General features: G+C 39.3%; 1 protein-coding gene across 1 annotated transcript; it reads left to right on the top strand.

The window, feature by feature from the left end:
- The first annotated feature begins 1368 nt into the window (after window positions 1–1368).
- CLRN2 (clarin 2) lies at window positions 1369–11039 on the top strand. Its single transcript, XM_053700890.1, has 3 exons — window positions 1369–1621; window positions 4456–4635; window positions 10614–11039. The coding sequence occupies exons 1-3, from the start codon at window positions 1369–1371 to the stop codon at window positions 10877–10879; spliced, it is 699 nt and encodes a 232-aa protein (XP_053556865.1). The 3' UTR covers window positions 10880–11039.
- Window positions 11040–25470: the final 14431 nt, after the last annotated feature.

Below are 25470 nucleotides of genomic sequence, written 5' to 3'. Positions count from 1 at the left end.
CTCTTGCTATTCTTTCTTGAAGAGATTTCTAGATAGGTAGCATGCACATGCCTGAAGCACATGACAGGAAATAGTGCTGCCATTTAGTGCTCTTGCTAATGTATTACATTGTTTCAGAACTGCTGTCATATAGTACTGTAGACACGTGCACACTCCTGAACTTACCGTCCTGCTTTTCATCAAAGGATAAGAACATTTGATAATAGAAGTAAAGAGAAAAGTTATTTAAAATTGTATGTTCTATCTGAATCATGAAAGAAAATGTTTCGGTTTCAGGCCCCTTTAAGACTCTAGAACATAAATTATTTTAATTATAGAAGGAATTTCAGGGGATAAGAAATATACCAAAGAAGCTTCTGTAAAATGTTACAAGATACTGTAATAGTACTACAGTACTACCTATAATAATAATGATAATAATAATTCACCAACATGACGCTCACCCAACCAAAACACATGTAAAATGGAATAAAGTGAAAGTAAAGTGGAATACTTGGGATGTTTGTCTAAATAAGAAGAGTTAGTAAGGAAATAAAGAAGATACACAGTGCTCACACACTATTAAAGAACCAGTAAATACAGTAGATTTCCATAATTAACAAATGCATGATAAAAAGACATTGCATTAGCACTTAGTCTGAACTTCAAATGAGTAGTAGATTTTTTTCTGAAAAAATTTCAAAATGATGTCTATTTCCACTCCTCCTGTGTCACATGACAGCCATTAGCCAATCACAAATGCATATATGTGCAATCTGTGAATTCCTGCACATGCTCAGTAGGTGCTGGTGACCCAAAAAGTGTAAATATAAAAAGACTGTGCACATTTTGTTAATGGAAGTATATTGGAAAGTTGTTTAAATTTAGATGTTCTATCTAAATCATTAAAAGTTTAATTTTGACTTGAGTGTCCCTTTAATATTTTCTAAATACAATAAAAACGTATAATTTTAATTTAGTACAATTATAGGTATATAAATTGCATATTTTTTTTAAATACATCCAAGCTGTATCGTACATGTTAGTATATTATGCCACAGACCTAATGCAATTGTTATCTGAGTATTTAAAAGTGGAGACAATAAATGTGTCTGATGAAATACAAGTAGCACAGCTGGGATAATGTTACAGCCTCTAGAATGAAAACCACTCTGGTGAAGATCTCCATTGCAAGATGTTCTTTAGCAAACTGTCTGTGTTACAGGAATAATATACCCTAAACTTTGCATCTTAAAGACTAGATATTACTTTGGATGAAAATGGAAAGCTCCAAGAAAATGATGGTCAATTTTGGAAGACTTGAAAATGTTATTAAAGGGTACAATTGCTATACAGCAGTGCTGTGGATGATTTCCTGAAGGTTTTAGGATGCCTGGTTGTTACAAGAAAACCATATTCTCCTTAGCAGCTGCTTTTAGTTTTTCCTCTTTTCTGTTGATAACAGTTGCCATGGGAACCCAGAAATGGATAACTGGGAAAATTCTTTGTCAAACAGGAGTTGATTTGGTAAACGCCTCTGATCCAGAACTAATTAAGTTTATTGGAGATATTTATTATGGACTCTTCCAAGGGGGCAAAGTAAGACAGTGTGGCCTAGGAAAGAGACAATTCAAGTTCACAAGTAAGTAAACATAACAAAGTGAAATACATTTTACAATTACTAATGATTATTATAAATAATTACAATTACTAATGATTATTATAACTGTATTCAATTTCAGAATGTTTATAGGAAAGAATATCGAACTATTAATGTAAGATTTAGAAAACAAATTGTAATCATCTGTTAGCCTTTGCCTTGTAGTAGTATTTTACATATACAGTATTTAACACAGTTGCGTATTTAGGTTTTGTGCTGCCCTAAGCATCCAAAATTCTGCTGCCCCCGTCACCTCTAACTTGACTTTTGTTTCCAATGGCATTTCCAAAGTAAATGTTCTTGTTCAAGTGTGTGTGTGTGTGTAGTGCATTGTGCATGTGTAGTGCAGTGTGTATGTTTGTGTAGTGAGTGTAGTGCATTGTGCATGTGTAGTGCAGTGTGTATGTTTGTGTAGTGAGTGTGTGTGTGTAGTGGGACTCAAAGTGCTGCCCCCCAGAAATCTGCTGCCCTAGGAAAGTGCCTTGTTTGCCTGGGCCAAAATATGCCCCTGATTTAGCATGTGACTTTAGAGTGAAGTGCGTCTTTAGAATATTAATTATATATGTTGACCTTTATGGTAGACTGCACAACCAGTTTATATAGCATTCATCTCTCATTTGATTCCTATGCATTTTTTAGCACAGAGTATTAGTTCTCAAATACATGATAAAAAGACAATACAATAGCACTTAGTCTGAACTTCAAATGAGTAGATTTCTTTCTGACAAATTTCAAAGTTATGTCTATTTCCACTCCCCTGTTTTAACCATAAGCCAATCACAAATGCCTATGTATATTCTATGAATTCTTGCACATGCTCAGTGGGAGTTAATGACTCAAAAAGTGTAAATATAAAAAACTGGGCATATTTTTTTAAAGGAAGTAAACTGGAAAGTTGTTTAACATTACTGCTCTATCTGAAGCATTAAAGTTTAAATTTGACATGAGTGTTCCTTTAAAGCATATATCTGTTAAAACAATGTTATTTTGTGGGTATGGAACTGATAACTGAGGCTTTTCCCTAAAGATTAAATACAACCACATTATTATTATTTTTGCCAGGAAAGTCAACCACCACATTTAACACTTACTGTATGTAACTTAACAGATTTATTAAGTTTCAGAATTTTATAAATTAGGTTGTGGTATATGGCGATTGTAGAATCTAGGGATATATGTAAATATCCCAGAGATCTCAGACTCAGCTAGTTTAGCTTAATTATAAATGTTGGATTTACATGGACACTGTCATCATTAATTCATTATACCTATCTCCATAAATAATAAAGAACCTAATAATAATATTTAGGGCCTGTAGATCAAAAATCTGCCGGCACGTAGAGAAATCGCACAAAATCTTTGGGTCTTTTTTGGGCATTATTTTTTAATATAGGTGTCTCTCCTTCACACACAGAATCCTGCATAGCTAGATAAACAGTTTACAATGTAAAAATTCCACAGTACTGACAAGACGTCTTAAATCATCTTAACAGAAGGGAGAGGTTTAGATCATTGGGCGTTTAGTACTTTTGGTATATTAGGACGTAGGCTAAAATAAAAAGCCTTAAGGCTATTAGGGCTTACAGCTGGCAACTGACGTAGTAAGCGGTAAAATCTAATGCTACAACTAGGCCACACTACCCTTAAGCACAGGTAAAGGGCCTAAATAAAGAATATCCCTTAGGCCCTAGGGGAATCTTTCACTTCCTTGGGTTTAGACATCAGTTTACAACCATTTACCCAGAATGTCTACCAAAACTTACCCCAGGATTTGGTAGTTAAAGGGACAGTAAACCCAAATATTTTCTTTCATGATTCAGATAGAAAATACCATTTTAAACAGCTTTCTAAATTACTTCTATTATCTACAATTTGCTTCATTCTCTTGATATTCTTACCCGATGAGCATATCTAGATAGGCTCATTAGCTTCTGATTGGTGGCTGCACATATTTCCTTTTGTGATTGGTTCACCCATGTGCATTGATATTTCTTTAACAAAGGATATCTAAAGAATGAAGCAAATAAGATAATAGAGAATACAATTTTAAACAACATTTCAATTTACTTCTGTCTGAATCATGAAAGAAAAAAATCCCTTTAAGGCCATTAATACAATGATACCTTCTGGGGTTTTATGTCCACTAAGATACCAGACCCAGCATCACCTGAAGGCCCAATTTAAGCTAACTGCACAATAGGGATCACTAATGAGGAAAAATCTACTGCTCATTTTAAAATTCAGTAAGTACTATTGCATTGTCTTTCTAGTATACACTTGCTTATTATGCAATTCTATCGAATTGTTATGGTCCTTTAAATTTTATCTCTGTGTTTATGATGTTATCTTTTTGATTTTAGGTTGAGGCCCCTTTCCTAAAATTCATTTATAAAATTAAGTAGATCCAAATCACTCATATAAAGACCTCTGTGTAAGGCCTTTTAGTGACATACCTCCCAGAATCCTCTGGGGGTGTCACAGTGATGCTGGAGAGCAGAGTAACAGTGGTCAGTAGGTTTGACAATGTGGTTTAGGACAGATCTGGATACCTTATATGCACTTCTGGTTCTGGGGTGGTAACGCTTGGAAGGACGGATAAGGGGCTTTGTATTTAATAATAGGAGGATCCCTCCTAATTCATATCAGATGGAAGCCATATTGATAGCTGATTGTTTTGGCTAACAAATCAGAGCATAACATGTTATCCCATTGCTAATGTGTTAAAAAAAAAAAAAAAACTCAAAGTTATTGTAATTTGTGTTATTGAAGTTCTTGAAGTTATTGTGTTATTGAAAATTTCTGTTGTTTTTTTTTAGTCTTTCCACAAATGGTGAAAACATTGAATACAACGCTCCACATGGTTATCATCATCTTCCTCTGCACTTCCATTTCTTTTGCTCTGGTCAGCTTTGGATTCTGTATTTACAATGCACTAAAAGTCCCATACAAAACAATTAAAGGCCCTGCTGGTATATGTCTTTGGAATTTTCTTGCAGGTAATTCAAATGACATCATTATCTTTAAAGAGCTAATTTAGGTATCCTATATAATAAAAGGCCAGGTATGTTTGTCAGATGCAGTCATGCGCAGTAGAGACTGAGCGAGGACAAACATACCTGGCCTTTAGGATCAACTTCGGATCAGATCGACCGTTGTGGGGGGGGGGCGTGGTCGTGGGAGTGGTCGGGTGGAGTGGGCGTGACTGGTGGGAGTGCCGCGATGGTGACGTGGCTGGGTGTGGCCAGACTGGGCGTGGCCGTCCGGGAGTAGGCGTGGCCTGAGAGCAAAAAGAGTGGGGAGAGATAGAGGGGGCAAAAGAGAGGGGGAAGAGGGGGCAAAATAGAGGGGGGAGAGAGAGCTAAAGAGAGGGGGAGAGAGAGTTAAAGAGAGGGGAGAGAGAGTTAAAGAGAGGGGAGAGAGAGAGTTAAAGAGAGGGGAGAGAAAGCAAAAGAAAAGGGAGAGAGAGCAAAAGAGAGGGGAGAGAGAAAGAGAGGGGGAGAGAGAGTTAAAGAGAGGGGAGAGCAAGAAAGAGAGGGGGAGAGAGACTTAAAGAGAGGGGAGAGAAAGCAAAAGAAAGGGGAGAAAGAGCAAAACAGAGGGGAGAGAGAGCAAAAGATAGAGGGGAGAGAGAGCAAAGGAGAGGGGTGAGAGAGAGCAAAGGAGAGAGGGGAGAGCAAAAGAGAGGGGGGAAAGAGAGCAAAGGAGAGAGGGGAGAGCAAAAGAGAGGGGGGAGAGGGAGCAAAGGAGAGGGGGAGAGAGAGCAAAGGAGAGGGCGGAGAGAGAGCAAAGGAGAGGGGGGAGAGAGAGCAAAGGAGAGGGGGAGCAAAGGAGAGGGGGGAGGGAGAACAAAAGAGAGGGGGGAGGGAGAGCAAATGAGAGGGGGGAGAGAGAGCAAAGGAAAGGGGGGGAGAGAGAGCAAAGGAGAGGGGGGAGAGAGAGCAAAGGAGAGGGGGGGAGAGAGAGCAAAGGAGAGGGGGAGCAAAGGAGAGGGGGGAGGGAGAACAAAAGAGAGGGGGGAGGGAGAGCAAATGAGAGGGGGGAGAGAGAGCAAAGGAGAGGGGGGGAGAGAGGAGAGAGCAAAGGAGAGGGGGGGAGAGAGAGCAAAGGAGAGGGGGGATAGAGAGCAAAAGAGAGGGGGGGAGAGAGAGAGCAAAGGAGAGAGGGGAGAGCAAAAGAGAGGGGGGAGAGAGGGCAAAAGAGAGGGGGAGAGGGCAAAAAAGAGAGGGGAGAGAGAGCAAAAGAGGGGGGGGGGAGCAAAATAGGTGGGGGAGAGAAAGCAAAAGATGGGGGTGAGAGAGCAAAAGAGGGGGGAGAGAGCAAAAGAGAGGGGGAGAGAGCAAAAGAGAGAGGGGAGAGAGAGCAAAGGAGAGGGGGAGAGAGAGCAAAGGAGAGGGGGAGAGAGAGCAAAGGACAGGGGGGATAGAGAGCAAAGGAGAGGGGGGAGAGAGAGCAAAGGAGAGGGGGGATAGAGCAAAGGAGAGGGGGAGAGAGGGCAAAAAAGAGAGGGGCGAGAGAGCAAAAGATGGGGTAGTGAGAGTAAAATAGGTGGGGGAGAAATGCAAAAGAGGGGGGAGAGAGAGCAAAAGAGAGGGGGGAGAGAGAGCAAAGGAGAGGGGGAGAGAGAGCAAAAGAGAGGGGGTGGATAGAGACAAAAAGAGAGAGGGGAGAGAGAGCAAAGGAAACTGGGAGGGAGCAAAAGAGAGGGGGAAAGAGAGCAAAAGAGAGGGGGAGAGAGAGCAAAGGAGAGGGGTGAAAGAGAGCAAAGGAGAGGGATGAGAGAGAGCAAAGGAGAGAGCGGAAAGCAAAAGAGAGGAGGAGAGAGAGCAAAGGAGAGGGGGGAGAGAGCAAAGGAGAGGGGGGAGAGAGAGCAAAGGAGAGGGGGGAGAGAGCAAAGGAGAGCGGGGAGAGAGAGCAAAGGAGAGGGGGGAGAGAGCAAAGGAGAGGGGGAGAGAGAGCAAAAGAGAGGGGGGAGAGAGAGCAAAGGAGAGGGGGGAGAGAGAGCAAAGGAGAGAGGGGAGAGAGAGCAAAGGAGAGAGGGGAGAGCAAAAGAGAGGGGGGAGAGAGAGCAAAAGAGAGGGGGAGAGAGAGCAAAAAAAGAGAGGGGAGAGAGAGCAAAAGAAAGAGGGGAGAGAAAGAGAGCAAAAGAGAGGGTGAGAGAGAGCAAAAGAGAGGGGGAGAGAGCGCAAAGGAGAGGGGAGAGGGAGAGCAAAAGAGGGGGGGAGAAAGAGAAAAAGAGAGAGGGGAGAGAGAGAAAAGGAGAGGGGTAGAGAGAGCAAAAGAGAGGGGGGGGGGGAGAGAGCAAAGGAGAGGGGGGAGAGAGCAAAGGAGAGGGGGGAGAAAGAGCAAAGGAGAGGGGGAGAGAGGGCAAAAAAGAGAGGGGAGAGAGAGTAAAAGAGGGGGTAGAGAGAGCAAAATAGGTGAGGGAGAGAAAGCAAAAGAGGGGGGGAGAGAGAGCAAAAGAGGGGGGAGAGAGCAAAAGAGAGGGGGAGAGAGCAAAAGAGAGGGGGAGAGAGCAAAAGAGAGGGGGAGAGAGAGCAACAGAGAGGGGGGAGAGAGAGCAAAAGAGAGCACAAAAAATAGGGGAGAGAAAGCGCAAAAGAGAGGGGGAGAGAGCAAAAGAGAGAGGGAGAGAGCAAAAGAGAGGGGGGAGAGAGAGAGCAAAAGAAAGGGGGAGAGAGAAAGAGAGCAAATGAGAGGGGGAGAGAGAGCAAAAGAGAGGGGGGAGAGAGAGCAAAAGAGAGCACAAAAAAGAGGGGAGAGAGAGCGCAAAAGAGAGGGGGAGAGAGAGAGAGCGCAAAAGAGAGGGGAAGAGAGAGAGAGCAAAAGAGAGGGGGAAGAGAGAGAGCAAGGGGTGGGACCGCTGTACTACAAAAAATGGCCCGTGTGCACGGGCTTTAGGACTAGTTAGTAATAAAATGTTTTAAGGTTAAATGTTAAAAAAGATACTTGGTTCATACAGTTTGTGAATGTTTTTTTCTCTGTTTGTTAATTATTATTTTTTTTTTTAAATATCCCCCTGTCATGGCTGGTAATCAAATTATTGCTACAAATACATATTTAATCATTTAAACAGTGCAAATGAGAAATGTAGTTTAACCCCTTCACTACCGGGCTTTCAGAGGAAAACTTGCCCAAAATACTGGAAATTTTTAGCATTTTTGCTATCACTCCATTTAAACAGAAATATAGCCTTTTTTTATTTACCTGTCAAAAAAAAAAATATATATTTATATATATTTTGTATTTTTTTTTTTTTTTTTTTTTTTTAAGTAGACAACCCAAGGTATTGATCTAGGCCCATTTTGATATATTTAATGGCATCATTTTACCGCCAAATGCGATCAAATAAAAAAAAAGTTAATTTTTTCACAAACTTTGGGTTTCTCACTGAATTTATTTACATACTGCTTGCGCAATCATGGCACAAATAATTGTAAAAGCTTCTCTGGGATTTCCTTTGTTCAGAAATAGCAGACATATATGGCTTTGTCATTGCTTTTTGGTAAATAGAATAGAATAGAATTGTAGCTGCACACCACACTTTTATTATTCCCGGCAGCGAAGGGGTTAATTAGGTAGCTTGTAAAGTAAATTTTAGCTTTAGTGTAGAGATTATCCTGACACCTGACACTTCTTACCCCCCTGATCCCTCCCAAGCAGCTATCTTCCCTCCCTCACCCCCACTGGTCACCCCCATTATAGTACTGACAGTCTGCCAATATAAAAATGTAAGGCTTTTTTTCTTCTTCTTTTTTTTTTCTGCTGGGTAGGATACCCCCTTACCTTCCAACCTCCCTGATCCCTCCCAGACAGTTATCTAACCCTCCCCCCTCTAACTAGTGCCAGTGCCACCAAATTAGGTACTGACAGCTGTATGCCAGTACCTATAAAACCCATTTTTTTATTTTATTTGAAGAAAAAAAACATTCTGTAGTGCAGTGGTCCCACCACCTCCCATTCCCGCTATCGCCAGTTAGTGACCCCCAACACCCCCACTCCACCTTTGTTCCATAGCGTAACGCCCCTTACCTCCCTCGCCCTTTATTTATTTTTTCTTGATTGTAGGGCCCTCCTACTTCAGCTGCCTCCCTACCCTGCTGGACGGCTCACCTGCTTCCCAGATTCCCTCCCGCACCTCCCACCGGCACCAGCAGACGATCGTTACAAACAGTGACACAGCCAGTGTCACAGTTTGTAACAATCAGGCATCTGCCCTCACATGGATCCAGAGCACCGATCGCACTCCAGTTCCATATGCGGGAAGATGCCTAGAGCTCAAGAACTCCAGCTCTCGGCTGTAAATTAACAGCTGAGACTGATGGAGCTTTCTGAAGCTCAGACAAATATAGACATCATGCGGTACGAGAGCCAAAGTACTGCACAACGTATATATATATATATATATATATATATATATATATATATATATATATATATACTGTATATTGGATTGGCTTAAGGGGTTAATCTTTTATATAACCACATAACTCCCCATCATTGCATAATATGTGGGATGATCTTTTTGATTGTGAGCTCAATCCTGCTGTTTCAGTTTCTCTTTAAAGGGCCACTAAAGTCAAAATTAAAGTTTAATGATTCATATAGGGAATACAACTTAAAAAAACTTTACAATATACTTCCGTTATGCACACTTTTTATATGCACATTTTCTGAGGCTCCAGCTCCTACTGAGTATGTAAAAAGTGAAACATATACATGCATTTCATGATTGGCTGATGGCTCCCTGGTATCCCGTGAGACTGGGCTGCTGCTTAATTCCCCTTAAAGGCTCCCTGGTATCCTGTGAGACTGGGCTTCTGCTTAATTCCCCTTAGATGTTAAGCCTATGTTATTAGGCTTAACATCTATCCCTCACTCTAGCTCAGCCTGGAATTTTAACGTCTACTCCCTTTTGTCATCTGTTCCATATAATCAGGGGTCCTACAAAAAAAAAAGTATGCAGACTCACCAAGACTTCCACCCCTTCACAATTAATATTGTTTTATACACACACACACACACTGGATTTATATGTATATAATCTATACACCTTGGTTAATGAAAGCAAATTTAAACCAATCAATAGTTGCCTTTGGCCTGAAACTCCTCCTCTGTCACAGAGTCCCACTTAAGGTGTAATAGTCCTATTTCTGCTGAGGGGAGCTAAATAACCCTAGAGCAAGCCACACAGAAATGTAAACAGCATTTATTCCATACAGTGCAGGTTGATCACACATCAGGACCACTGGCAGGCTTGCATTGAGTGTATTGTAGGAAGTGTTACTGCCCATTACTAGAGGATTTCACTATTCCTCTAACCAGACTGTGCTCTGGCGGATCCTCCCACCAGGAGCAGCAGAGTTTACTGAAGTGTTTCTGTTCTCTGTCCAGGGGGAACTTAGTTCCACCTGCAAAAATAGTGCAGGAACGCCGTTCCCATGAGTTCCCACTGGACTTGGCCCCTGCTTATAATCTGTAATAGTAAGTAAGCATATACCGTACTCTGATCTGTATTGATATGAATGTATTCATTTTTGTTAGTAGGTAAGATATGTTTGTATACTGTAGATATAAGTGTTACAATTGCACCCTTAAATCATTGCACCACCTTAGTAGGGATGGGCAAATGTGGCTAAATCAAAATTCAAATGTTAGAACGAATATACCTTTGCATATTCGTTTTACACAATCAAATATCAGTAAGAACAAAATTTCTTTAAAATTCAAAAATAGAATGTTATTTTTGAATGTTGCTTTTGAATTCGAATGTTGCTTTTGATTTTGAATGTTCATAATAGTTCAAATATACACATTCTAATGTACAAAAATATGTTTTAAATTTCAAATGTTGAGAAATATTCGCCTATCCCTACACCTCTGTTTTACACCCAGTTGACAGTTTATATAGTTACTGTACAAATTCTGTATAGAAAGTTGATGCATTAAACTTACATTGGCATTTTACCCCATGCAGGTTTGTTCATTGTGTTTGCCGTTTCCAGCTTTATTGCTGCAGTCACACTTCATCATTTAACGGAAAGAATTGCAAATTTTCGAGAAAATGTTTTTAGGATTGTCATTCTAGAAGAAACTTATGAAGACTCTTTTTGGCTATGTGTGGCAAGTGCAGCAACTCACGCTCTGAACATGTTATTGATGGCAGCAAGTTCAATTCGTCTTCCGAAATTTAAGACTAAAACAGAAGAAGCGAACGTAGCAGCAGAAGATATCATGTACTAATTACTGAGAAAAAAATACTTCCTATTACATAAGAATTAATGTAAAAAAATAATAATAAATGAAATACACTGCATTGGAGCAAAACAGTTTTTACATAAAATTATTTATACAGCAGATATGCTAATTTACGAATATTTAATAAAGGAGACTATTTCATTCAGTTACTTTGCACGTGGCTGTACATATCAATACATTTGTAGTCCTAAACCATTCTATATATTTGTATGTAGATTTCAAGAATACACACACTTTCCTTGATGAGTCAGAGGCACACATTCATTATTTGTTACGTCTGCATTTTCCCAGTAGATTACCTATGAATAATGTGACTTTTCCATGGTCCCCAGAAATGCTGGAATGCATACGTCACCCTGCAACATGCTACGTGTGGCTTGCCTTGAGAAGATTTACCACAGCAAAGGAAATAGATACACATACAAAAAAGACTTTTTAAGAAGTATTTTACTTTTCTGCTCTGATTGATATATACATGACTACAACTTTCCAGTTAACTTATATTATCAAATTTGCTTTCTTCTCTTGGTATCATTGGTTGAAGAGTAGCCTCAGGAGCAACAATGCACTGCAGGGAGCTAGCTGAGCACATCTGGTGAGCCAATGACAAGTGGAATATATGTGCAGCCACCAATCATTGCTGCTCCTAAATCTACCTAGGTATGCACTTCAAAAAAGGAAAATAAATCAATTTTTATAATAGATGTAAATTGGAAAGTTATTTACAACTCCGCTATTTGAATCATGAAATTACATTTTGACTTTACTGTCCTGTTAAACTGCATGATTGCAATATGAACTGAGCATATATTGCAGACAACACTAAACTGTGCATTTTTAGAAGTAAAATGCACTTTGTTCCAGAAATAAACTTCTATCGGAAGAAAATAACTTTATTAAAATAAATAAATCACCAATTGTTTTTTACATGATAGTAACATATATACTCAGTTCAGGCATCTAAATACCAATGTGAGAGACATAAAAACTCAGTGTATAGTAAATGATGATTGTCTTGTATTTATCTCCTGTTGCGGTTTGCGAAGTTAGCAAAGTGCAATATAGAAATAGTTAAAAATTGCGCGCATGCGTGTTAATGACGGTCAAGGAATTTGACGGGGATAGAAAGTGGAGCACTAACGTGTGCAGCCAGAAATGCCATCATGTGGCACGCATGCACATTTAGGTAAGACATTTTCAAACAGCTGATGCCACGTCACAGGAAGTTATGTGTTTCCCTAATTTGTTGGGTTCACTATTTTGTTCGAACACTGGTGTTCTATCAGGTTTTCCTACCTATCAGATTTTTCTACTGTTCATACGCAAAACTACGTCATTATCAGGTTCCTTGGTTATTTGAATCACAACTGCAGAGTCTAAATAAATTATTTTTGTTTCACAACTGAAGTACAGGCTATTATATCAGCATAGACTGTTTTATTCAGAGTGATTTTTATAAGTAATGGCAGTAAGTCTTTATATGGTTATATAATATCATTATACCATATAAATATTTAGAGGCTGAAAATAAGTATTATTATTAATAACAACTTTTGACATTAATTGTGCTCAAACCCAAATGTGAGAGATAGTGTTCATTGTAATAAGCACTGAGGCATGAGAGATGTGAGACACACAGACTGCAGCTGCTGACAGGGGCGTGACCTGCTGCGAGACACAGCACACAGAGAAATGCTTGCAGCGTGGATATCTGAACACAGACTAGTGATTGCAATTGGTGCTGTGAGACACGCTGAGATGTATGAAGCTGTGTGACGTCACATAAAGTCCGTTACTGTCCGGTATGAGAATGTATCAAAGGAAGTTCATAGAATTAAATAAAACATACGTTGCAATCAAAGTAATTTCTGAGAGACAAAGTCAATTTACATAAGTTCAAAAGGAAACATGAAATTTGTAATTAGCCGTTACTTAAGGCATCCAAGGTAAATTAGTTTTGATACAAATACCGTAGTAGTAGTTGGTAGAATCCTCCTGTTGGAAATTAGATAGCAATTCCTGTAGAGATGTGGAGTTGAATAACTTAATACTTCTTGGAATAGCAATCTTCAGGATGAATGAGACTAGTTGTTATTAGTCCCTTTGTGACCAAACTGCAGCTGGTATTTGTAAATCCAAATGTTAAAGTAGTAGAAGTAAATCTTCTTTTGATAAGTATATAGCTTATAAGAAAGAGAGCACTGGTTTCAGCAAACAATACTCAACAACTAAGCACTTGTTTGGGGCGGGGTGATGCCTTAAGTACAGGTGAGGAAGGTAAGTTGAGGCAAAAAGTAAAAGCAGGACTGGAATCCTTACAGTCATCACTGCGCTCACTGTCAGATCTTCCTACCCTCACCGCATTAACTAAGAATGGGTTAATCTTCATACCTACTATGGCTGTGTTCGGGCAGCGCTCAGGAGCTAGTGGAGGCACTTCACTTCCAGCGATGATGTGGCGCTAGGTGACGTCACAAGCAAGGGAGCTTAGAGAAAACGTTCGCATGCGCAAAGGGATCTGCTGCACAATATTGGACTTTGCGCATGCGAACATTTAAGCTCCCTTGTAGTATTACATGCTCAACCCTCTGCAGCCCATTAGCTATTTATTAGCCCTATTTATTACTAAATAGGAATAATAAATAGCCAATGGGCTGCAGAGTGGTGAGCATGTATGTAGCGAAACTCAGGTAGTGATATGCTTAAGAACTTTACTAAAGTAGCCCTGCCACCCCTGAATTCACGACAGCTAGGAAACAAACTGGGATTAGATACCCCACGCCTAGCCTTAAACTATGATTACATAAATAATACTCTCCGCCTGGGAACTACGAGCCCAAGCTTAAAACCCAAAGGACTTGGCGGTGCCCCACCCACCTAGAGGAGCCTGTTCTATAATCGATAACCCCTGCTTAACCTCACCACTTCTTGCCAATACCGCCTATATACCACCGTCGCCAGCCCACCCCGTGAGGGAAATAGTAGGCACAATGATTAAGTCACCAAAATGTCAGGTCAAGGTGTAGGTGTATGGAAAGAAATGGGCTACATTCTCTAACCTAGAGTACACGAAAAATCATATTTTATATATATATATATATATATATATATATATATATATATATATATATATATATATATATATATATATAAACATGGCAGCCTCCACGAGCAACATGTGTGTGGAGGCTCAGGCTGCCATGTTGTCAAGCGTCTGAGCTTGCTCTGAAAAGTCCCAGCTTTTCCAGCACGTTGAAAGCGCTGGGACTTTCGTCAGCAGAGCACTCAAAAAACACCCAGCCTCTCACTTGCAAGTGATAAGAAAACGCTCCAAGCGAGTCCCAGTTCGCTTGGAGCATTGCTCGAACGCAGCCTATATGTAAATGAGCTAACTACGTCACAGCATTAGTGAGGGAAGCGGGAGTAATTATTTCTAAACTATCAGATTTTCTTACCTTTCCATCTGTGCATGAGCATAACGATGTCAGTGCATTGCACAGATGTTTTAGGATCATCTGTGGAATGTGATAATGTAGTTTTGCGTATGCGCCATACGGATGGTAGAAAAATCTGATAGGTAGGAAAAAGCTGATAGAACACTGGCAGGTCTTGTTGTTAGCTCACACAATGCAAACTGGTGAGTTTATTTCAATATACATAGGGGCATATTTATCAAGCTCTGTATGGAGCTTGATGCCCCATGTTTCTTGCGAGCCTTCAGGCTCGCCAAAAACACAAGTTATGAAGCAGCGGTCTAAAGACCGCTGCTCAATAACCTGTCCTGCTCTAAAGTGGTGGACAGACATTGCCAGGGGCCGCGAATCTGCAAATCTGCTAATCTGTAGGGGGCGGCATTGCACCAGCAGTTCACAAGAACTGCTGGTGCAATGATAAATGCCGAGAGCGTATGCTGTTGGCATATATCGATGTTTAGCAGACATGATCCGCAATATCCGATCATGTCCGTTCGCACAAATGATAATTCTGCCCCTTAATGTGCTTATTACTCTGATAGAAAAAGACATATATGTGAATCTACAAGTGAATGCAATGTATAGGTAAAGTACACTGAAAATAGCTCAGTTTGATTAAGTAAGTGAATTGTCTTTATCACTGCTGAGTGCTCCTTGTTATATTTACTCACCTCTTCAGCATTCTAGAAAGTTGTGTTACTTTCTATGGGAAGCATCTTGCCACTTGCCACTTGCCACCTGGTTAGTCCCCTTTTTTTTTTTTTTTTTTAAGAGAACTAAGTAAAGTCTGACCATGTGAAAGATTTGGTGATGATGTAACTCCATGCCAAAGAACTTTAGAGAATGGGGGCCCCTTGGTGTGATGCATTAAAGTTAATGTCTTAGTTTAATGTAAGGAGATGCAGTCCTTGTTTTGTTTTTTTTCTGTGGAGAATGGTTATATGACAGGAAGGAGATCAAGTTGGATTCTAAATATTCTAACCATCATATCTGATATGGTTCTCATATTACAGTTTTTTAAGTAAAGCAGTAAATTAACTATATGTGTTTCACATATTTTTACGTGATAATACTGTGCAAAAGGTGCCACATTGCTGCTTTAAATAAATAAACTTATGACTAATACATATGTCAGGGGCCTTTTAAAGGGATATGAAACAACATTTTTCTTTCAAGATTCAGATAGAGCATGCAATTTTAAACAACTTTCTAATTTACTTCTATTAATGTTTCTTCGTTCTCTTGGTATCTTTTGTTGAAAAGTAGGGATGTATACTTAGAAGCCGGCCTATTTCTGGAGCACTAGATGGCAGCACTATTTCCTGTCATGTAGTGCTCTAAATGACTACTTAGGTATCTATCATGGGAACAAAGCAAATTACTAGAAGTAAATTGGCAACTTTTTTAAAAATAGTATGCTCTGTCTGAGTCCCTAAAGAAAATGATTAGGTTTCATATCCATTTAAAGAAAGGTTTGAAATAATGTTAGATAATAAGAACCCTGCCATATGTATTTTTCATAAGTGTCCTCATTTAAAGTGGCAATATGGCAACCCTAATTGTGCAGGAGCATCTAAAAGCCCTTACCTCAAATACAATTATAAAAATGTGTATTATACTCTTCTGTTTTGTGTTAACAGTCATGCATTTTATATAAAAATTTGACTTTTTTATTATTTTATTTTCACAAGTTTGTAATCTTGTAACTGATGCAATGCTTTGGCAAAGAGACTGATTCTAAGCTAAAATATATGATGATATATAGTATGTGGGTGTATATATATATATATATATATATATATATATACATACACACACACTGGACATCAGTTGTAAATCAAGGCATAATAACGGCCTAAACCTGCAATCAAAGGATTTTTACATTTATTGACAGTCTAAATTCATTCTATGTGGCCTGTTTATTAATGGTCTGTCGGACCTGATCCGACAGTGCGGATCAGGTCCGACAGACCTCGCTGAATGCAGAGAGCATTACGCTCTCCGTATTCAGCATTGCACCAGCAGCTCTTGTGAGCTGCTGGTGCAACGCCGCCCCCTGCAGATTTGCGGCCAATCGGACGCCAGCAGGGGGGTGTCAATCAACCCAAGCGTACTCGATCGGGTTGAATTTTGGTGATCTCTTTAGACCGCTGCTTCATTACTGCTGTTTCTGGCGAGCCTGCAGGCTCGCCAGAAACACAGGCCCTCAAGCTCCATTCGGAGATAGATAAATGGGCCTCATTCTCTCTGGGCCTGATTCTATAAAGCCCCATGGGCAGGGCCGGTGCTACAATAGAGGAAGACTAGGCGAATGCCTAATGCCGCACCTTCAAGGGGTGGGGGGATGCACATTCGGTGCATGACAATTATTTTTTTTGTGTATATTTTTTTTTTGCTGCCTAACTTTGGCTTCATAGTGTGGGCCATATGTGGTAACATTATGGCTAGAATAGGAGAGAACTTCAATGAAGCATAAGAAGACTGCAGGACTGCTGGAAGTATCTGGCCGAAATATCTCACTGCACAGCCCCTGCTCTCTCTGCAAAACTTTTAGCAACCTTCATTAAAGTTGATGAAGCTGGTGACAGCAGTGAGAGCCTAATGTGTATTACTGGGGCTGATGGGCACTTATAGGAGCACTGGCAATCCTCCAACTTTTAATATACTTTAAGATATCACTGCACTATCTTCTCCTGCACTATACCTAAACAATAAAGTGTACAGATGGCCATAAACCATTATTTAGCACAACGTGTCGTATTGCAGTGCATAGATACTTGGAATAATTATACAGTGTGTTCATTTTCAGTGCATAAATGTTTAACATCATTATGCAGCACAGAGAGTTTACCATTAGTGTATAGGCACCAATCATCATTATATAGGGCAGAATATATGTCATTGGTGCATAGGTACTCTTCATTATTATACATTGCAGTTTATTAGTGTATAGATGCCTTGCATTTTCATATAGTGCAGAGTGTTGTGTTCATTAGTATATACTGTAAATGTTCATTATCATCACTATACAATGACACTTGTCCAAAATAAGTGTGAGTTATACTGATCCCTTAACGCTTAACCAACGCTTGCCAGTACTCACAGCAATAAATGTGATCTATTGCAGGGCTTATGAAATGTATACTTCTTATCCTAGGAGGCAGTGATGAATCACTTCAAACTCACTTGTTCAGGGTTCGTGTCAGATCCTGCTCTTACGCAATTGGTTGCCTAAAAGCAGGATTAAACAATAGAGATTTCCTGTAGTGTTAGATTTGGCCAAGTGGCAATTGCAGGTGTACAGGTTTTTTGTTTGAGATCTAATGTGACTGAAGCTTGATACATTCTCCTATTAGACATGCTAGCATCTGTCTAGGTATATTGGTAAAAATGAAAAGTGGTTATCTTGCCTCCAGGTTCATGTGCTTTATAAATTGTCATCACTGTTTGATTCATTATGCAGAGCCACCACCACTGATTTATTATGTTGTGACAAGCCACCCCCTTGGAATAGTATGTCATGCAGAAATTAACCATTATAGCTATTATAGTTATAATAAATCAGATTAAAGGGAAACTCATATCAAAATTAAACTTTCATGAATCAGATCATGCAATTTTAAAATTTGTAATTTACTTCTGTTAACTAACGGCTAGATTACGAGTTTTTGTTGGTAAGGCTTGCGGGGCTAACGAGCCTTTTTTTCTTACCGTTCCCTTTAAACAATGCTGGTATTACGAGTTTTCTGCAAGCCGGCGTTAGCCTCAGAAAAGTGAACATTGAGCAAAATTTAGCTCCACATCTCACCAATTCAAGGGACGCCATCTTGGATGACGTCATTTAAAGGAACCTTCATTCTTCGTTAGTACTTCGTTTGAAGAGGATGCTCTGCGTCGGCTGGATTGAAGATGGACCCGCTCCGCTCCAGAAGGATGAAGATAGAAGATGCCGTCTGGATGAAGATTTATACCATCTGGAGGACCTCTTCTGCCCCGATCGGATGAAGACTTCTGCCGTATGGAGGACCACTTGTGCCCGGCTGGGTGAAGATGGCTCAAGGTAGGGTGATCTTCAGGGGGTTAGTGTTAGGTTTTTTTAAGGTGGGATTGGGTGGGTTTTAGAGTAGGGGTGTGTGGGTGGTGGGTTGTAATGTTGGGGGGGTATTGTATTTTTTTTTACAGGTAAAAGATTACTTTGGGGCAATGCCCCGCAAAAGGACCTTTTAAGGGCTATTTGTAATTTAGTATAGGGTAGGGAATTTTTTTTATTTTGGGGGGCTTTTTTATTTTATTAGGGGGATTAGATTAGGTGTAATTAGTTTAAAATTCTTGTAATTCTTTTTTTATTTTCTGTAATTTAGTGGGTTTTTTTTCGTAATTTAGTTTAATTTATTTGTAATTAATTGTAGGTAGTTTAGGCAATTAGTTTAATGATATTGTAGTGTTAGGTGTAATTGTAACTTAGGTTAGGATTTTATTTAAGGTAATTTTGTACTTATTTTAGATAGGTAGTTATTAAATAGTTAATAACTATTTGATAACTATTCTACCTAGTTAAAATAAATACAAAGCTGCCTGTAAAATAAAAATAAATCCTAAGCTAGCTACAATGTAACTATTAGTTATATTGTAGCTATCTTAGGGTTTATTTTATCGGTAAGTAGTTTTAAATAGGATTAATTTATTTAATTATGTTAAATTAATTTTGTTTAATTTTAATTATATTTAAGTTAGGGGGGTTAGACTTTTGGTTAGACTTAGGTTTAGGGGTTAATAAATTTATTATAGTAGCGGCGACGTTGGGGTCGGAAGATTAGGGGTTAATAAATGTAGGTAGGTGTCTGCGACATTGGGGGGGGCAGATTAGGGGTTAATAAAATTTAACTAGTGTTTGCGAGGCGGGAGTGCGGCGGTTTAGGGGTTAATACATTTATTAAAGTGGTGGCGATGTCCGGTCGGCAGATTAGGGGTTAATAATTGTAGGTAGGTGGTGGCGACGTTGGGGACGGCAGATTAGGGGTTAATAAATATAATGTACGTGTCGGCGATGTTAGGGGCAACAGATTAGGGGTTCATAGGTATAATGTAGGTGTGGTCTGCAGATTAGGGGTTACATTTTTTTATTTTAGTGTTTGCGATGTGGGGGGGGCTCGGTTTAGGGGTTAATAGGTAGTTTATGGGTGTTAGTGCACTTTGTAGCACTTTAGTCAAGAGTTCTATGTTCCGGCGTTAGCCCATAAAACTCTTAACTACTGACTTTTAAATGCGGTAGGAGTCTTGACAGGAGAGGGTCTACCGCTCACTTCTTCCAAGACTCGTAATAATGGAGTTAGGAAAATCCTATTAAAAAGATAGGATACGCAATTGACGTAAGGGGATTTGCAGTAGCCTCGAGTTGCGGAAGAAAAGTGAGCGGTACACCTGTACCTTAGAATTAGAAAAAAAGAGGGCGCCACATAGCGTGATATTGTTGACTCAGAGCCAAAATAGGAGATAGATGTTAAGGCTTACCAAAGGTAATGGCACCGTGTAACTGGTGCTGACAGGCGGGCTAACACTTTCAGTGGTTAGCACACTGAGTGGCCTCCGGCAATCTGTACACAGGTGGTATTCAGTGTTTCCTTAATTGGCGTCTGTGCGGCTGATAACTAAGACGCTGCGGTATAGCAGATACTTTGAAACCTTTACCAGGAAGGCTCAAAAGGAGAACAAAGGCAGGCAAAGGACAACTTCCGTATATTAAAATCAATAAGTTTTAATCCATACAAACTGCTACGCGTTTCTAGACCATAAACCGGTCTTTTCTTCAGGCATACAAACGATGGTACACCTGTACCTGCCTGACTCGTAATACCAGCAAGCGTTAAAAAGCAGCATTGGGACCTCTCAACGCTGCTTTTTAAGGCTAACGCCAAACTCGTAATCTAGGCGTAAATGTGCACAGTCTTTTTATATTTACTCTTTTTGAGTCACCAGCTTCTACTGCACATGTGCAAGAATTCACAGAATAAGCGTGTATGCATTTGTGATTGGCTGATAGCTGTCAGATGATACAGGGGGAGTGGAAATAGACATAACTTTTACATTTATCAGAGAAAAAATCTACTACTCATTTGAAGTTCAAACTAAGTTCTATTGCATTGTCGTGGTATGTGCTTGCTGATTATGCAAATCTACTGTATTTGATGGACCTTTAACAGTCAATAATTTGATGTGATAATTGAAATCTATTTTCTTTAACATTATAGTTATCTATATCTGCCTAACACGTCACTAGAACATTTTATTAAAAAGCAGTAATAGCAGGGTATATAGTTTATTGGGGGGAGGGGCGGGAATCACTGGCACTCTCGCTGGGCTTGTGGGATTCTATAAGAAATCTCGCCATAATTACGAAGCACCTGTTCTTCAATTCTATAAAGGCAGTTTTTTACATTGAGAACAGTGTGTCTTGGAAAGGGTTATTGCCTGTTTTAAAGTATGTGAATGAGATGAATACATTACAATAGAGCTCACAAAAATCCTAATTTAAAAAAATCATATAAAACAAAAAAATTAAATATTGAAATAAGAATATGCAATAGAAATGTGATTGCGTTAAAAATTGGAGTGAAATTGTTCTGTAAATATAGTATATTATGGAAAATTTAAAATTCTTAATGAAATAAAAACAATTTAAAGGGACAGTCTACACCAGAATTGTTATTGTTTAAAAAGATTGATAATCCCTTTATTACCCATTCCCTAGTTTTGTATAACCAACACAGTTATATAAATACACTTTTTACCTCTGTGATTATCTTGTATCTAAGCCTCTGCAAACTGCCCCCTTATTTCAGTTCTTTTGACAGACATCCATTTTAGCCAATCATAGCTGGCTCACGGGAACTCTACGTGCGTGAGCACAGTGTTATCTATATGGCACACATGAACTAACACCCTCCAGTGGTGAAAAACTGTCAACATTCCCTGAGAGAAGAGACAGCCTTCAAGGGCTTTAAATTAGCATATGAACCTCCTAGGTTTAGCTTTCAACTAAGAATACAAAGAGCACAAAGCAAAATTGGTGATAAAAGTAAATTGGAAAATTGTTTAATATTGCATTCTCTATCTGAATCATGAAAGTTTATTTTGGACTAGACTGTCCCTTTAACATGCAAAAACTTTGCAAAATTCATAATTAAAATACGAAATTCAAAGTGTACTTATATATAAAATGAGTTTCCATGCCTCTGCTAGTGGGCTGAACAAGGCCACGGCCCACTCCATGGAAGTAGCTGAAATTTCTCCACCAGGTCTGGGGTATTCTGTAAATATGTCCCCCTGTAGTTCTCACTGTTTATCTTGCAAACTAAAAGATTGTGAAATTGTGTCAAAATACACAAAACAGTTATTACCCTCACAGAAAAGCACCTGCATATAAAACTAGCCACGCCTGTGAGGTACTATACGCTGAAGGCAGAGTGATCTGATTTTGTATTAGCCGCCCACTCTCTCAAAAGAAAAAGAAAAACTGTAAAAAAAAGTATTTTGTTTGTTAAAAATAGCAGAAACATAAAGTTTCTGTTAAAAATGTGTAAAGTGTTATGTACTGTATGACCTTTAACTTTAATTGAACGGTTACAAAAGGAAACAATTCTCCATCTAAATGTTAATGTGATTGTACAGAGCATTAACATAATAATGTTGCTCTGAATAGCAAGATATGCAGATAAAAATATGAATGTGAAACCTTACACTTTTTTTACTTTGTACTAATGTTGAAACAATTATAGTTGCACTCATAGGGGCATATGTATCAAGCTCCGAATGGAGCTTGATGCCCGTGTTTCTGGCGAGTCATCAGACTCGCCAGAAACAGCAGTGATGAAGCAGCGGTCACAAAGATCGCTGCTCTATAACCTGTCCGCCTGCTCTGAGCAGGCGGACAGACATCGCCGGAAATCAACCTGATCGAGTACGATCGGGTTGATTGATACCCCGCTGCTGGCGGCCCATTGGCCGTGAGTCTGCAGGAGGTGGCATTGCACCAGCAGCTCTTGTGAGCTGCTGGTGCAATGCTGAATATGGCGAGCGTATTGCTCGCCGTATTCAGCGAGGTCTGGCGGACCTGATCCGCAGTGTCGGATCAGGTCCGCCACACCTTAATAACTATGCCCCTGAAACTCTACTGCTGAACACATAATTCTATTGCAAATGTTAAATTATTTTTGCATTTTGCCATTCAATCACATAAAACATTGGGGTTGTAGTCTCATCAGTGTTTTATGATTTATTGAGCTCACTTAAAGGGCCGTTAAACACTTCTTGCTTTTTGTGAAAAAAAATGTGCTCTGTCATCTGTAACCTGCAAATGCTGAAAATCATATAATTGGTTTAGGCAATTTGCAACATTTTGAACACCTAGGTAACAGATTTTGCTTTTTGGCCTCTTTAGGAATCATGTATTAAATTATAAGAAGGCGCTAAAAAAGCTCTAAGTGTTAGAGAATAGGGAGAGTATTTTGATGTTAGAAAATTACCTAATTGGTATCAGTGAATTTCTATTTATAATAAACAGGAAACAAATTCAGAAAAAAATTGTATTATTGTAACGATGTTCTGATCGGTTCTACCTAGATCGTATCTCTAAGATTCTGTTTGTGATAATTGGATAAAAAGTTAAATTGTGCTATGGTAACAATGTGGCAATGAGCTCTGATATATGTGTTGCATACAAACAATGATCTACTTTGTATCTATATCGGTATTTGTTATGTTTTAGGATACCTAAAATTATAGCCACCTTCTATAAATCTCAATGAGACGAATGAACCATATATGTAATATAATTTTTTTTTTACTTTGGATCTTAAAAAAGGCAAAAATATATAGAATACATATATCTATAATAAAAATACAAATAAAAAACAGATAAAAACATACATATGAGTTGTAATCAAGCGTTCTCTAAATATAGATTGTACTTTTGTACCATCTCAGATACTCCTCGGTAGGTGATTTTATAATATAGAGTCTCAAGTGGTTATGGCAGTATTGTTAAAAACGCCTCTTTCCAAGCAAATATGGTGTCAGTTCATTGAAAGAACTAAGTCTCTCCTAATGCGGTACTTGGAATCTGTGAGACAGTAGTGGCCAACTACTTAATAACTTTTAGTTTTCCTTTATACACGCTATCAGGGAAAATTCAAACAGTGGGTGCTTCAAGCAAAAAATAGTCCTAAAAAGGTGGATCCGTACCTTGGGAAGACTTTGTGTATTCCTGCTAGGCAGGTGATCTTACCCTCTCCTGTGTACGGCTCCTTTCCAGGAGACTGATTCCTGTTAGACACTTTAGCAAACAAACGGTTAACTGTTGCCTCTCTCCGGTCTCTTCAAACTTGCGCAAGTTCCTTTAACAAACCGGACTCCCTTTCCTGCACTTAGTACTTAGTGTACGCAGGAAAAACTTTGTGGTCTTTTTGTTTTCACAGCTCACAGGTGTCGGTTCTCGCCTCCGTGTGTTCAAGTCGTCTCAATTTTCTCTCAGAGACGGAATTTCCAATTTACACAGCTTCAACGGACAGCGTCAGAACACCCGGCTTCTCAAAAAACACAGCTTCTACGCGTTTCACCCTGATTGCGGGCTTTCTCAAGATGCTGTGTTAGCTTTGGTTTAGCATTCAAATACTGCTCCACTTGGTTTGATTGGTTAGAGTTGGTGTGACGTTAAAAGGGCTACAATACTCTATCACCTTGGAGTATCTTTTACTTTCTAATAGTGGAGAAAGCTTTTTTTTTTTTTTAGTTTAGTTTTTCTAATTTCAAATGTTAAACTTCATATGTTCGCATTCATACCACTCTACATAAAAATTCTAAATAAAAATTCTAAATTCTTAAGACTCATATCATATAATTGCATTAATAAAACATCTATTGCGATATCAAATGGTTCAATGCTTTTTCTCTTTATCTACAAAAGGCAATTATGATCTGATTTTCCTAGTTTGATTGTAATTATAACTATAAAAATCTTTAAGTTTGTGGGGCTAACATTAGTTGTGTCACACCCGTATGCGTATCTGAGGAATACAAAATAATTTCGCTATAAATGGTAAGACCTCAATTGCCGAGACAAAATAAAGTCAAAATTAATGTAGCAGAAAGTTACTGAAGAGTACAATGAGTGGTTGTATCTTCATTGTAACACCAAACTGTGATTTCTATAATGGTGGTGTAAATAAGATTACCCTATAGCTGCCACATGTGCAGAGGAGTGCACTGAGGAAATGCAGCAGGGAAATCGGTTTACACCCCAGAGGTCAGATAAGGCATATAGGGCAGAACTAAATAAAATAAGAAGCAGAAACTTCTATAAAAAATAATCAATTGTTAGTGCAGGAAATATAAGCAGATGATGTGTAATTGAACCTATTAAAAATAAAGTCTTATAGAAAAATATGAAGGTTGTATATTGTCCAAGTAGCATAAAATCTCAATAGGAGTGGAATTTAGGTGCAGGATACCACAGCATAATACTTATGAAGTTTAGGGCTTACCGGAGATCAAATCGTTGAGAGAGCTGTGCGATACAAAGTGTGGTTACAGAGCGCTGTGTCAGTCCGACTGTGCTGAAGTTGGCGTGTGACGTCACAGCCGCCTGGCTTGGATGAGCGTGGTTGTATCCCAGCTGACTGCCGATGCAGTGTAATCCGGAGCAGAGAAAATACAGGGCAGTAGAGATGACAAAGTGTTAGAGAGCGCTGTGGATTAATAGCAGAAAGTAATTTTGTCAAATGCTGAATCGAAGGAATGTGAACAGCGTTCACTTTGGCAGTTTGTGATCAGGTCGCGTGGATCCCTCTGTTGAAACAGAGTACACAGCAGGAGTTGGATTGTAGTGTATCAGAGGTATAACTTCAATACTAAGCAACTTGTGAAGTGGGAGGCAACCTTAAATAGGGTGGAGAGGATAAGGTGAGCAGAAAATTAAAGGAACAGTGATTACTGACAGGTAGTATGAGAGGAATCCCTGACAGAATCCCCCATCTAATGAGCAACTCCCGGGGCTCATGGTCCAGGGCGGTCAGGGTTTCTTTGATGGAAACTGGAAACCAGACGCGG

The sequence above is a fragment of the Bombina bombina genome, chromosome 2 (genome assembly GCF_027579735.1).
Source record: "Bombina bombina isolate aBomBom1 chromosome 2, aBomBom1.pri, whole genome shotgun sequence".
NCBI classification, from domain to species: domain Eukaryota; kingdom Metazoa; phylum Chordata; class Amphibia; order Anura; family Bombinatoridae; genus Bombina; species Bombina bombina.
The sequence above is the reverse complement of the archived record's forward strand: the minus strand, read 5'-3'. Positions and strand labels throughout refer to the sequence as shown.

Excerpts from the sequence above, each read along its gene's own strand:
- CLRN2 (XM_053700890.1), top strand. The coding sequence starts at position 1,369 with ATGCCTGGTTGTTACAAGAAAACCATATTCTCCTTAGCAGCTGCTTTT. Across the intron at positions 1,622-4,455 it reads GAGACAATTCAAGTTCACAA|TCTTTCCACAAATGGTGAAA; the intron begins GTAAGTAAACAT and ends GTTTTTTTTTAG. Across the intron at positions 4,636-10,613 it reads TCTTTGGAATTTTCTTGCAG|GTTTGTTCATTGTGTTTGCC; the intron begins GTAATTCAAATG and ends TACCCCATGCAG.